At 35.9% G+C, this 15,912-nt stretch overlaps 1 protein-coding gene across 1 annotated transcript; it reads right to left on the reverse strand.

The window, feature by feature from the left end:
* Positions 1-12,395: 12,395 nt before the first annotated feature.
* On the reverse strand, positions 12,396-15,370 carry LOC131597769 (uncharacterized). Its single transcript, XM_058870442.1, has 2 exons — positions 15,290-15,370; positions 12,396-12,986 (listed from the first exon to the last, which is right to left on the reverse strand). The coding sequence occupies exons 1-2, from the start codon at positions 15,368-15,370 to the stop codon at positions 12,396-12,398; spliced, it is 672 nt and encodes a 223-aa protein (XP_058726425.1).
* Positions 15,371-15,912: the final 542 nt, after the last annotated feature.

A 15,912-nucleotide genomic window follows, 5' to 3' on the forward strand; every position in this document is an offset into this window, starting at 1 on the left:
CCTCGTGAATTTCAAGAAGGCGACCTCGTGCTTAAAAAGATCTTGTCTTTTCAACCAGATTCTAGAGGCAAATGGTCTCCTAATTACGAAGGCCCGTATGTTGTCAAAAGAACATTTTTTGGCGGCGCCATGATTCTTACAACCATGGATGGTGATGAACTCCCACATCCTGTGAATGCTGATGCAGTCAAGAAATACTTTGTCTAAAAAATACAAAAGAACAGCTCGGTAAGTCGAAAACCCGCAAAGGGCGACTTAGGCAAAAATGAGCGTCTCGGTGGACTGAAAACCCGAAAGGGCGGTCCAGGCAAAAATTAGAGACAATAAACAGAAAAAATTCATCCTGGTAGATTGAAAACCTGAAAGGGCAGTCTAGGCAAAAATTAGGGATTTATGACAAAGTAACTGCATCAGTCTGTACTTCGTCACCTGAGGAGTCTTTTTTTCATCAAAGGATCTTCAATCAAATCATCGCCAATCTGAAGCGACAAGCACAGTTGGAACTCAAAGTTGTTAGGGGGAATAGTGGTTATTGCTTTCAATGTAGCCTTTTCCGCATAATTACCATTTCCAACTTTTGTAAATACTCCATGGAATCACGCCTTTAGCTGATTTCCATCCTATTAAATAAATTTGAGCCTTGTGCCCATTTGTTTGCAATCTCTAATTTCTTTTAGCTCGCAAAATGACGCTTTAATTGTGTTATTCATTTTTGAAAAAAAAAAGAAAAAAAAGGTTTTAAATGAATTTACTTCACTTTTTCAAAATAAAAGCGAAATTTTCCTTTGAGTTGTGAACAACAGAAGGAACATCAACAACTATCTCCATAGGATGAATCAAAGATTATGATAGGAAAATCTCTTCTATCCCCAGTGAAGAAGGTCTTTTATCCCCAGTGACGAAGATTTTCCATCTCCAATGAAGAAGTTCTTTCATCTCCAGTGAAGAAGAAAAGATGCTCATCTTCCCCATAGAAGTCTAAAGCACGCAACACCATTCATCACCCGTGTTATCTACACCGTGTTGAAGAACATTTGCCAAGTATCTGGTTTTATTGCGACGTCGGTCCTTCTCCAGTATACATTTCTTTGTCTGTCAGTATCGTCAGCATGCATGCAACATTCATGACACTCATCATTCATACCTATTTGCATCATTTATGCATTCTTGCATTTTTCAATGTTCGCTTCAAAATCACTTGTTTAGGATATATCTATCCCAAAAAAAAAGAGAAATAAAAAAAAAAGAAACAAAAATGGGCGTCATCACTCCAGTAGGTTGTCACCCATAAGCAGAAAAGAACATATTCTTTCTCTAGTTCCCCACTGAGATCATTCCTCGTGGAAGAAGGTTGCTTTAGTTTCTCCTCTCAAAACAAAGGAGAAAATCCCCATTTGAGTTCATTCCTCATGGGAACAAAGTCTTGTTTGACTGTTTCTTTCCAATTCATTCTTGGTTAGAACCTTGTCTTTACCAAAAATTCAAATTCCGATTCTCAAACAGAGTCGTGAAAAATAGAACCATAAACAATAGCCTCATCATCCGAGCAGCTTATGTCTCTTTCAAAAGATTTTTCCTCTCAAGGAAGTCAATCATGAAGACCATTTGACAATCAGGGCCTTATTACTGTTCACAAGGCTGAATAACCAGTAATTTCCCTAGCAAAGTCTCCGAGATCATTTTATCACTCGGCTGATAATTGATCAAGTCTTCAAAACCACTATCACAAGGCTGGTAGTCGGTAACCTTTTGTTCTGGTTATATTATTAAACATGTCTATCCCAATGCTGATAGTCGATAATATTAACCGAACCTTTGAAACTCCTTTTACCTTGTCAAGTCTATCACCATGCTGATAGTCGGTAATATAGTTTCACACCTTTCACCTTCGCATTATTAAACAAGTCTATCCCTGTGCTGATAGTCGGTAATGTCGATAGGTAAGCTTTTCTTACAAAGCTATCATTCCCCGGTGAAGCATACACTTGCTTTCCCGAAAAACGGATTCTCTTCCTAAAACGGATTGAGGAATCCTTCTCGATCTCTTTTCCCCAGCGGAGTCAGTTCTTGATATCCCCTCGGTAAAGATATCCTTGCATCATTCGCAATTTTGGTATCTTAGGTCCAAAATTCGCGTCTTCTGATATTTAAGTCTCTTCCACCCTATCAAAACGAAGATTTTCAATCTTCATATCTCAGTTTGAAGAAACTTAAATAGGGGCATCTGTCATACCCCAATTTTTGACCTAAGATACCACCTCATATCATTTGCATATGCATCATTTGCATCTCTAACAAATTGCATAGCTTGTGTTTGCTACTTGTGACTCAGCAGGATTTGATCAGGAAATCACTCATCAGTACAAGTAACAGTTAATTAGGGTTTTGTTCTCCCTTCATCTCAAATGAATCATCTTCATCTACAATCAATATTTGGTCCTCAGAGATTCATTTCAACAAGCTCAAAAGCTTTGAATCAACCAAACTAGGGTTTTGACTGAAGACAGCATACTCCTGACTTTTACTCAGAATTTGACATAATTACTTGGGACATGATATCAAGACCCCAAGTACATCATTTTGACCTAATCCATTGGCTCAGAACATCTCTTACACAAGGAATGATCAACAGTGAAATTGCAAATCATCAGATTAGGGTTTTGAACTATCAGGGACCAAAATCAGGGATCACATTTGGGAAACCCTAAAAACCCCCAGGAAGTCAATTAAAGGTTTCAATCATCTTCAAATATTCCCTATGACAATATCCAGTGGAAATTGCATCTCAATTCAAGATCCACAGCCATCAATTTCATCAGGTCGACAATTAGGGTTTTTGACCTAATTCACTGAATAACTGACTTTTTAATCAGGACATGTTGCCATAACTCAAACCATGGCTCAATATCCTCTAATGCTTCAATGTGATCCATTCATACCATTCATATGGTGAGGATAGCCTGTTTCACTAGAAATCTCCAGAAACGCGATTCGTCTGAAAAAGTCAACTGTACAAGATCACCATTGACTTTTGGAGAATTTTGGTCAACCATGACTTTTGAAGTTGAAAATCATCAATATATGATATAGGAAGTCATTTGATCAAGAAAAATCAAGAAAATCAATCAAGAATCAAAAAGTCAAAAGTTTGACTTTCCATACTTAGAAAATTTTCTAAGTGTTTTGCATGGTTTTTTCCAAACTTTGGAAGGGAATTTCTCAAAATTTCACCTACAAACTGCAAAAAACTTCCAACATGAAAGTTGTAGATTTTGATCCAATGAACAACTTTGACACATATAATTTTTTCCAAAAGATCAACCATTTAAGAGAAATGGAGCTTCAAAGTTGATACTTTTTGAAAATTTCACTTAAAACCTCATTTTCTTCAAAGTTCATGGATCTTTTTCACCCACTTCCTTAAAGATCATGAAGAAACTTTCAACTAGGGTTTTGAAGAGTGTAACATGAGCTTTCCAAAATGTCCAAGAGCATGAAAAAATATGGAGCATAGCTATGGTTTTGAATTATGCATTTAGTGATCATTCTCACTTGAAATTTCAAACCATTTTCACTAAGTTGTGAACCAAGTTGCCAAATGGACCAAGTAATGATACATAGAGGCAATAATTGGAAGATATTTTCTGATTTGAGACAGATGGGAAAGAGATAAGAAGCATAGCCAATTTTAACCATGGTTTAGTAACTTTAACCATATGCATTTAATGGTAAGATTCCTTTCTATCCCTTAAGTGCCAAATCACCAAAGAAGAAGCAAGTTGCAAAGCTCTGAGTTCAGAAAGTTTGGCCTATAAATAGAGGTTCAAATCACTTCCAAAATCACACCAAAACCTCACAAATTATAGGTTTTCTCTTTCTTTCTTGAATTGCAAGTCTCTTAAGTTTCAAAGAGGTAAAATTCTCAACCTCCAAACCCTTGAAGCTATGGCCAAAGTGATGATTCTAGCAAACCATAAACATCATATGGGATGTGTTTGAATCACTTATACACTAAAAAACACCTCAAATCTCAGAATCATCATCTCACCTCCAAATATGCATAACACTAGCCTTATCATGCCAAAATGAAATCCAGGCCAATTCTGTCCAAGTTAATCATCCAAACACATTCCATATACCATATATGAACTGTTCCAACCATCATACATGATCTGAAACACCAAAATCACTAAGCTTGATCCTCACTTGAACCATACTGCAGATCGAGTACCATGGATTGATCAAGAGGTTTTCAAACTGTTCCAGGCATCCAAACATGTTCCCTAAGGTCCACTGAAGGTGTTCAGATCAAGAAACAACATCTGGAATCCCTCATTTGCAGAATTCGATTTCCAGTTTTGCCATTTTTAAGGTAAGCTCTCTTGAACTTCAAACTCATACATACACGCATCATAAATGAAATATTGCTTTGCCATCTTGTTTCTGCATATGCATGGATCATTAACCCTCAATCAATTGCCAATTATCTTGCACAAACACGATTTCAGATTGAATCATAGAATTAGGGTTCTTCGTGTTCATCAGAAAATTAATCATCTTAGAGCAAAAATAAATGAAATTAAAGGTCACCATCATGTTCCTTGTGAAAAACCGAGATAAATAGACCCTTTCATCGATCAAAACAACACAGATTTGAAGAAGTTCAAAATTCAGTTAGGGTTGTGTTCTTGGCGCGTTTTTTCGTTCAAAGAATTCAAATATTTGTTTTAAAATATAATGCATTGAAAGCGTATGAATAACAAGCTGCACGCGCAGCTCAGTTGGCAAGTGTTTTGAGTGGTGAACCTTAGGGCGTGGGTTCAAACCCTGGCAGGGCCAAACCTTATTTTTTTGACACTTTTTTTCTTCATTTTCTTCACAAACTTCATTTAATTAATTAATTAACCAAACTAATTCATTTTTTCTTCATTTTTTAAACACTTCTCATTTAATATATATATTTTATGAATATCCAAAAAAATCACAAAAAATATATTTATTTAATGTATTTTTAATTGAGTTTAAAATGACATGTTTTTAAGTGTTTTAATACTTTAAAATATTGTTTTCCATTTGATTTTCAAACATAATCACTTGTAAATATTTTTTGAAGCAAACCCTAATCATCTAAGTGTTAATTAAGTATAATCTTTTTGCTCATCTTGATTAAATTAACTTCTTTCAAAATTCAAACCGTTGTAAACAAGCGATCACGATTCTTTTCAAAAACGATAAAACATTTCTTTTTGATTTCAAAAGAAAACTTTTGATTAAATCTTTGTAATTGATCAATTGATTTTCAAAACGAAGTGGGGCCTCTCGAATATTAGAGAGTGTAAGTCCCATTTCTTTTCTTTTTGTACAGTTTGTTTTTTCTCAAAACAATAAAACATTCTTCAAAACAAAATCTTTTCAAAACAATTTTTCAAATCATTTTCAAAACAACAAAACTTCAAACTTTTCAACATACCATGGGCCTCCATGTAGGTATAAGTCCCAAGCCCCTTTTGTACATACCCATTCCTGTACATGAAATTAGGTATTTCATTGTACACACACATTTTTGTACATATCTCAATCTGTTTTTTAACTTTGAATAACAAATCAAAAATGAAGGTTTTCTTTAAATCTTCCCAAAAATATACCATGGGCCTCCACATAGGTATAAGTCCCGAGCCCTTGTAAATACTTGTTTACATAGCTTTGAATAAACTCAAGTGGACCTCTCCTCGAGTATAAGTCCCGAGCCCCGTGTATACAAATGGATCATGCTTACAGGTATATTTCCTTCATAAACTCCATTATATACACACACTTTGTCATATATATAATTGTTCATACCTGTTCATGTTTGTTCATACTTGTTCATGTTTGTTCATATGTGTGATATGTGTGCCTGTTCAACTTAGTACAACACTAGGTTCCCCATAGCCTCCTATTGGGCTTCGTGCAAAGAATCTCCCTAGTTTAGGTTAGGACATAGAGTATGGTTTCCCGGTGAAATCGCTCTAAGAGCTCAAACCAACTATACCATGCCTCCCCTTGGGCTTTGTACAAACGAGTGACCCTCCCATAGCCTCCTCTTGGGCTTACAATGCAAGGACCCTGGATTGTCCCTCCCATAGCCTTCTCTTGGGCTTACAATGCAAGGACCCTCGGATAGCCTCCTCTTGGGCTTCGTACAAGGACCCACAGGCTTCTTATAAGCATCCCCAATATCCAAATCAAATACCCTAGGAGATTAGACATTTTTCATCTCTATGATAGGAGTATCTCTTCTATATCATCACAAACAATCAATCAATCAAACTTTTTTTGCCACAAGGCTGGCTAATCAATCAAACCGTTTTGCCACCGTACTGGCTGATTAATCAAAGTTTTTGTCACAAGGCTGACTTCATTGAAACTTTTGCCACAAGGCTGGCTGATTAATCAAAACTTTTTGTCACAAGGCTGACTTCATTGAAAGTTTTTGCCACAAGGCTGGTTAAATAAACAAAAAACATCTTTATCATTCTAAGCGCCATAAGTGGCTTGGCCCAGGGCTTATAATGAAAAGATTTTCAAACAAAAAACAAACAGATGTATGTGATGATATAGATTAGATACATCGAACATTGAGATGACATTTGTCTCTTTTCCTTTGCTTCCACTAGCATAAGTGGGAACTACGATTGCTCTGACTTTCTCAACATCCATTTGAGAATACGTAGGCACAAGGTCATATCCTTGGCGAGCAAAACAAAACAAAAAAAACCATTCAAACCTTAGCACCCGTAGACCCCGAGCTACAGATGCTCTGATTTCCTCTAGGGGATATGTATGCAGAGGATCGCGATGATCTTTGCGAGCATAACCAAACAAACACCTTAGGTCCCACCTTTTTCTCACAAGAACCTCCACCATAACAAGAATGGAATAAACAAACACAAAAAAAAAGCCTATAGAGAACTATAGATACGTTGGGTGCTAATACCTTCCCTTCGTATAACCAACCCTCTTGCCCAAGATCTCTCCCCCCACTTTTAGGTTATTGCAACTTTTTTCCTTTTCCTACTTTGGAAATAATAAAAAGTTTGGTCGAAACAAAGAAAAATCATTTTTTTGAGCACTCGAGCCCAAAGAAGGCATCAGGTGTCTCATCCCGAAAAGGACGACGATTTTTCCCCGCGACATGGCCATGTTAGGATGAAGCGTGGCCAAGAAAGTGCAAAAGAGATGAAAGTCACGGGGCTGACAAGGCCCGTGTTAGCAAGTGTGGGATTTGGAAATTTTCAGCATGTTTCTCATCTCGTGACAAGCGTGTAGTATTTTGATCATAACTAGAGCTTTGTAACTCGGAATGAGGTGGTTCTAGCGGCAAAATTTTGCTAACAAAAAGGGCTATAACTTTGATGAGAACCTCAAAGCATAATTCTAAAGTCAGGGGCTGACACGGGCCGTGTCAGGAGCCATGGGACCAAAAAAATAAAATTTAAGCTAACAGAAGCTGACGCGGGCGCCCGTGTCTGTTGCACCCCAAAATTTGCCCTCCTGATTCTAGTTTTATTTGGCTTAGGCTTTGCATTTCATTTGCATACTTTCTGTTAGATCATTTGCATATGGCATTCATTCATCAATAAATCTAACATGGGATCAAGGGTTTCGAGTGTTAGGGTTTCTCTAAATCTTTGAGTTTCCTACTTCAGATAAGATTGTGTCGACTGGTTCTTCTGTATGCATTGAAATGTGGAATTGGGGTTGATTCATGGACTTCTTAATTCATCAAGGGTATTAGCTTTTTGTTTTCAATGTAAGTTGTTAGTGGATTGAATCGTTAAATCTTTGGGCCATGGCGCGAGATATGAGTTTGTGGGATCAATCTTGATCGAGGCAATCTTATTATTGCTAGTTTAATTGAATCGAATTAGGGGTACATTGAAGTTGCACGTAGAATGGTTTGTGTTCATTAAGGATTGGAATTGATTTGGAATTATCATTGGATTGGTATTCATTCAAGTTCAATTGGAGAAATTGATTGGTTTCTTGTTGAACTCAACTTTGTGATTCAAGTGATTAATGGATATCAATTTCAAGCATAATGGAGGAAAAAGAGAAATTCAAATTTGATTTAAAAGAGAATCACATTCACGTAAAATCCAAAGTTCATACATCTATCCAAAAGTTCATTTACAAAATACACAAAAATCAATATTTTTCCTATGTCCATCTTCATTCCATTTCCTTCCTCCAAACTCACCAATCATCAAGTACTTGAAAGAAATGAACGGGTTTGAATCCACAAAATAAAAACATAAAGAATTTCTCAAAGAGGTTCATCATTAGGGTTTGTGTGAAGGAATCAGAATATTTAGTTGATTGATTCAAATCATGCTTGCAAGATTCAAGGCCTCATACATTTTTAGAACTCCAAATCATGGATCCAAATTCAGTTTTTTACTACAAATCACAAAAAATGATTTCTTGGTTCACAGTAAAAAACAAAGGGACAAATTCTGCATAACAGTTCAGTAAAAGAGCTTCATCATAGTAACACATCAAAGTTACAGTGCAGTTATAGAGAAAATCACATTTCACACAAAAATCAGAAAATCAAGCTTGGTTAAGCTTAATATAGAATTCAGAAAGGCATGTTAACACATCAAACCCTAATTCTATGGGTATAAAAACAATCATTGCACAATTCCCAAGGGGGAGAGCATTGTTCACAATCTGCAAAATACACAGTTGCTGAGTACAACACAGAGAAACCCTAGAATTCTCAGAAAAAACAATCATCTTCATCATCTTCCCTATCCAAAAAACCCTTCAGATTGTAAGAAAGAAAAAAAGAAAAACATTGTTCATCATATTCATCAAGCATTAAACCCAGAAAAAAACACAAATTACACAAAACCTTATTTGTTCATCATATTCATTAAGTAGGAATTATTTTGAGCTTTTGTTTGAAGTGTTTACTTCTCTTGGAGCTTGTTTGGATATTTTGACTAGCTAGTCTTGTGTCATGAGGACTAATTCCTCTCTTTAAAGGTATCCCATGATTGATACATACGGGATGACTCTTTAGAGAAACAATATGTAGATCATTTTCCGAAAGTGATGCCACACAAAAAGAAAAGAGGTAACGGTCTCATCTTCATTAAGAACTCAAAAGAATTCCAATGATATCGAAGATTTTCATCGATCAAAATAAAAGAGAAGAAAAGATGGAATTACGTTAAAGGTTCATGCCATCTTCGAGTTCAATCGCTTAATAATCTGGATTAGGATTTTCATCACATCAACACCCTAATTCCATTGAATTTGAAAACGAATTAGACCTCTAAACATGCAATTCAAAGTAAACATCAAAAGAAGGGAGTAGGAGAAGAGGAATCATCAAAAATAAGTTTTAAAAGGCAAAAAACAGGATTCTGTCAGCATGAAATCGATTTCATTCAGAGGGAAATCGATTTCATCAACTGCATTTTTCAAAAACTGCGCAAAACAACAGCATGAAATTGATTTCATCCAGAGGGAAATCGATTTCATCAGTGCATTTTTCAGAAAAATAGTGCATTTTCTAAAGGGAGAAAACTTGTTTAAACATAAAACCAAACACCTTGTGATCTTAGATACAATTGTGCATGAAAAATACCATCAAATAGCACCAAAATAACACCATATATGTAACACACATAATCAACAAAGGATCACATCTTGAAGGAAGGAAGTGGATCTAGAAATTACCAATTGAAATCAACTTCTCCAAGAACAAACACCAACAAGCCTTGATCTACCAAGATTTGATGAAGAAAATGTGTTTGGATGTAGGTTTAGCTCAAAGATTATTAAGATTCACTGTGAATCTCACTAACTTTTTTGCCTTTGAGTGATTTGGGAAAGGTTGGGAAGAGAATTCGCAAGAGTGATTTTGGCTCTCAAAAGCTTCTAGAGAAATTTTTGCAAGGTGAGTTTGGCTATCAAAAGCTTGTGAATTGAAGGTGAGGATGCCTCTATTTATAGAATTGGAAGTGAGGGTAGTGGCAAATTGGTAATTGTCCCTTGGAGATTAATTTGAATTTAATTGGTAAGAAATGGGATTTAAATGAGGTTTATGAAAGAAATTAATTATGGCAATGATGTGGAATGTTGATAATAATAAAAAGTGATCCAAGAAATGATCAAGTGGTGCACATGTCATCAAATGAGGGTGTATGATAGGATTTAATTATGATGAGGCATGAAATTATGAGATCAAGAATATTCTCCCAACAAATGGTGTCAAATATCACTAAGTTTGAGAATTGTTTCTTTTTGGCCTAAATTTGCTGCATGAAATCGATTTACCAAGGAGGAAAATCGATTTCCACTGTGAAAAAGTGAGAATTTGGCACTATGGAAATCGATTTCATCCAAAGGGAAATCAATTTCCCCTGTCAGATTTTTTGAAGATGCCTTGTTTAATGGATGTTTTGGCTTGATACCTACAAAACACAAACATACAAAAGAAATTAAGCAATATTTTTGGTATTTTGGTTAGTATAACATATACAAGCGAAACAAACATTGGTGCTTGATGGTTCCCCTCGGTGATGAAGTGAGCATAACACCAAAAATAAAGCTTTAAGATGAAGCTCTTGAATAATGATTAAGATGCAAATGATGTATGATCTTAGGGTCAAAAATTAGGATTGTGAAATATTGGGATTGTCAAAAGATATAGATACGAAAAATTGTGATTGTGAAATATTGGGATTGTGAAAAATTGGGATTATGATCTTAGGGTCAAAAGATGCAAATGAAACGATGATTGGAATTCTTTGTTTCGACACGATTGAAGAGACTTAAATATAAAACACAAATTTTTTAACCTAAGATGTAATGCAATGCTAATGAATGCATTAGTCATGATTGTGAAATATTGGGAAACCTAACATCACCAGTAAGAAGAAGGAAATTGACCGTGGAAGACAAATGTCTCGTGGGAAGAACTCCACTGGGGAAAACAAGACTTTGCTGGGAAAAGATACTTTATTGGGGAAAATATTTCGCACCATAAAGGTTAAAGCATCATCTTTCACTAGAGATGTAATAATACACCAACTTTTACTGGCGGTGGACTACCGACTTTTACTGAAGGTAGGAAATGATCTAAACATCAACTTTAATTGAAGATGAAGATACAAAAGATGCACCGACTTTTAATGAAAGGTGGACTACCAGCTTTTATTGAAGGTAGGAAAGGATCTAAACATCGACTTTTACAGTAGATACAAAAGATGCACCGACTTTTACTGAAGGTGGACTACCAGCTTTTATTGAAGGTAGGAAAGGATCTAAACATGGACTTTTTATTGTAGATACAAAAGATGAACAAACTTTTACTGAAGGTGGACTACCATCTTTTACTGAAGGTTGGAAAGGATCTAAACATCGACTTTTATTGAAGATGTAGATACAAAAGATGCACCGACTTTTACTGAAGGTGGACTACCAGCTTTTACTGAAGGTAGGAAAGAATCAAAACATCGTCTTTTACTGAAGATGTAGATACAAAAGACACAACAACTTTTACTGAAGGTGGAAAAGGAATACACCAATGGTATGTAAGACTAACCCCTTCTCCCTCAATGACCGACCAAAGACCCAATGGGCCAAGGGCCAATCCGTCTCAAGCCCTTTATACTCAACTCATCATATAAAACAGTTCAAATTCTCTTAGAAAGTACACAATCTCTGGTCTCTAATTTCACTTTACTCTTTTTTAATATTGACCTGGCTTGAGCGTTGGAGTGTTAACCATGTAGATCCACTCCTTACAGCTGTAAAGGAGATCAAAGCCCTCATTCAAGACGATTATCATCAGTGTCCCATCATTTCTTTTTCCCAAACCGCAACAGGTTCAAATAAAGGAAAATAGTTATTTTCAAAATTTGGAGGGATTTGAAAATATATAAGTGCCCCATATTAAAGTCTTATTTAAAAATTAGGAAATCGTTAATATTTATACTTTTTAGATAGGTATACTTCTTCATGGAACTAGTTATGAGTAATCTTTCGTCACTAACATCATTTCTCAATATCATGATATGAATTATCAAACAAATATGACTAAAAACGGAACAATTTCAATATTATAACTTAAATAAAAAATTTATAGAAATAAATTCAGTACATATTACAACGAGAGTAATGATGTTTGTTACTAATGATTTATAGACGGAGAGAGGGGAATACAAATCCAAGGTTACATAAGCCAAAATGTAGAATGAAAACACTCACCACCCCAACAAAATGAAAATCATTTAGATGCTTCAAATTTCAATTGACACCATCCAAAAAATAAGATTCTTGCATTTTTTGTTGTCACACTTGTCTTTTACCGTAAGCATTTTCCTTACAATAATGATCCTTTACTTCTTGAGTACATCAAGCATGTTTTTACCAGACATAGATATCTTCCTCCAATAGTAGCTTGGGTAAATAATATTTGAAAATAGTGAAAACTGCAAACATATGTACAAAAGTATCGGGATGGAAGAAAGTATTGCAATGGAACTAGGAACCCACTTAAAACCATGATAGTATATAATGAAGAAGGCACTGCTAAATGCTACCATCATGCTTGCGATAGAGATGAATAACGTGATCAATCCAAATATTAGCTTTAAAGGCAATGATTTATTAAAATCATACTCTCTATAGCGTGAGACAAGAATAGACAAGAAGATCAATATTACCGTTGAAGATGAGATGAGTGCCAATGCATCTGATATTGCAAACACCAAAAATGATGTGTTCGATAAATAGTTAGGTTTTCCTATGTCATCATTAGTTCCTCCTGGTAAACTAGTTGCAGCAGTGAAAACTCCAGTAGCAATGACAGTTGAAATTAGCGTACAAGACTCAGCAGTTTTTTTCATCCACTCCCCTCGACTTTCCCTTAGATTATTATGCTCCTTTGAAAATAGTTCTTGTGTAGTGAGGTCTTCTGAATTTCTCAACTTTATTCGTCAGACGAGTAATCGAGCGTGGAGAAGTCCAAGTGCTGAAGGTTTCGACTGAAGACAATGTTGCTGATATGATCACCAAGACATTGCTGAGTTGCAAGTTTTTCCACTGTATGCAGTTGATATAGCTGCATGAAGAAAGCTAGTTTGTTCCCTTGATGTTGTAGAGTTAGGTCCAAGGTGGAGATTTGTGAGATATTGGATCGAACTCTAGTATGGCCAAAGGGTAGCTTCTTGGTTCGACAGGATTAAGCATAAAGTCGAAGGTTGTTCACATGCTTGTGTCGAAGATGCTAGGGTTGTTAGCATGTTACATTAGGTTTTAGTGTTTAAACCCTAATTTGTTAAGTTAGCTTGTTTATTAAGTAGGCTTATATAATAGACCTTGTTGAAAAAGCCCATTAGTTAGTATGTTAGGTTTTATTATTAATAGCATATTAGTCTCTCATCATTGCTAAGCTGCAAAACCTAATTTAGGGTGAGAGAGGTTATTTGCTATTCTTGTAAACTTGTAGGCTTGTTTTAAGAGAAAGAAAAGAATAGCAGTTATAACCAATTCTTGTGTTCTTCGTATCTTCCCTTATTCCTATTATACTTTGTTCTTGACATCGTTTTTAGGAATAAGGGAAGATAAGAAGAACACAAGAATTGGTTATAACTTCTATTCTTTTACTTTCTCTTAAAACAAGATTACAAGTTTACAAGAATAACAAATAACCTCTCTCACCCTAAATTAGGATTTGCAGCTTAGCAATGATGAGAGACTAGTATGCTCTTTATAATAAAACCTAACATACTAACTAATGGGCTTTTCCACAAGGCCCATTACACAAGCCAACTTAATGAACAAGCTAACTTAACAAATTAGGGTTTAAAAACTAAAACCTAATTTAACATGCTAACAACCCTAGCATCTTCGACACAAGCATGTGAACAACCTTTGACTTCATGCTTAATCCTGTCGAACCAAGAAGCTACCCTTCGGCCATACTTGAGTTCGATCCAATATCTCACAGTGCAAATATTCAGGAGTAGGTTCCAAGGAAGTGAGTGGAAGTTAGCTATTGGAGCTTGCTTCAGTTAATTGTTTTGAGTAGTAGGTATTTTACTCTGAATCATGTAACATTGGGTTTGAAATTCTGGACTCAGACACGCGATGTCTTACAGGATGTCACGACATCACTATCTGAATGTTTTTAAACAAATGAACAAAGTACAAACAGAAAAACAACACAGGAAAATTGTTAACCCAGTTCGGTGCAAACACCCCTACATCTGGGGGCTACCAAGCCAGGGAGGAAGTCCACTATAAGTAATATTAATTCAAGGTAATACAACTCAATATTACGCCTTTCACTTAATATCTACCCAATGCAACTTCAATCTAAACAGCTAGACCAGAGCTCCTACTCACTCCCCCTCAATCACAGCAGTGATGAAAAACTAACAGACGAAAAGCAAAAGAAGACACTCTTCAAAACACACCTTGATCTTGCTTAAAAGCTTTGATCAAGAACAATAGTACTCGTGCTTAAAAGCTTTGAGTACTTTTTACAACTCAAAACAAAAACGCCTAGACCAAGACAATCATCATGATGATTGTTTGGCTTACAAGAAATCTAGAACACAGACGAACAACACAACAAACTTCTGGACGGCAAACCCTAAAAAAAACTCTATCCAGCAGCTTCTTCATTTGATATATATAACCTTGCAGCAGCTGGGCCTTGGATCCAATATTAGTTTTAAACCTAATTTAAAACCATTTCCATAAATCAAAGATCCTATGAATAAACATCGCATAACGTTGTTCTGAAGCGAATCAATATCCAAAGTTTCCAAAAGAGGCGCGCAAAGTCTTAACAGATCAACCAACCATGCTGAGAACATAATAAAACACAGCAGCTTCGGATGTCATGACATCGGTCTTGACATCAGTAAAAACCTGCACAAGAAAAACTTCAAAACAATGCATGTCATGACACCGGTCTTGACATGATAAAGACACTATTTGTTTTACCAAAAAATACAGCCAATCAAAAACATCTACAAACTCCCCCTTTGGCGAATTTTTGGCTAAAACAATAATAGATGATACCATCAGAGATCAGAATACACACAGCAGCCAATAGACACAAGGATCCAAAAACAGAATAAATTCTGTTAGCCAACAACATCTTGCTCATAGTACAACCAAGGAACCAAACAGAATCCCAGCAGCCACACCAACAACCAAAACATCAACTACATCATCATCTATCACTTCTCCCCCTTTCTAGCCACAAAAGAAGCCAAACAGCAGAATCATTCTCTATACTCATCTCCACATCATTGGAGCTACTAGTTCGGGCATCAGCATCCTTACCCTCCGCAGTCATCACTACCAACAGTATGATCATCACCACCATCAGCAGAGTATACTTGACAGTCAAGAGAGAAATAGTGCTGGTCCCATATCCAATTAATTGCTATAATCCTTCACAAAGACAAATGCCTAGTTTGCTTCTTAGATTTTCAAATTGATTTGCATCCAAGGCTTTTGTGAAAATATCAGCTAGTTGAAGGTTTGTAGCAACATGTTCCAAGACAATTGTTTTATTTTCAACAAGATCTCTAATGTAATGATGTCTAATATCAATGTGCTTGGTCCTGCTATGATGAATAGGATTCGTTGAGATGTTAATGGCACTTAAATTGTCACAATATAATGTCATGACATCTTGTGTGACATTGTATTCTGATAACATCTGTTTCATCCAAACAAGCTGAGAGCAACTACTTCCTGCTGCAATGTATTCTGCCTCTGCAGTGGACAGAGACACACAATTTTGTTTCTTGCTGAACCATGAAATAAGATTATTACCCAAGAAGAAACATCCTCCTGAAGTACTTTTTCTGTCATCAGCACTTCCTGCCCAGT

This window comes from Vicia villosa, linkage group LG4 (assembly GCF_029867415.1).
Source record: "Vicia villosa cultivar HV-30 ecotype Madison, WI linkage group LG4, Vvil1.0, whole genome shotgun sequence".
NCBI lineage: Eukaryota > Viridiplantae > Streptophyta > Magnoliopsida > Fabales > Fabaceae > Vicia > Vicia villosa.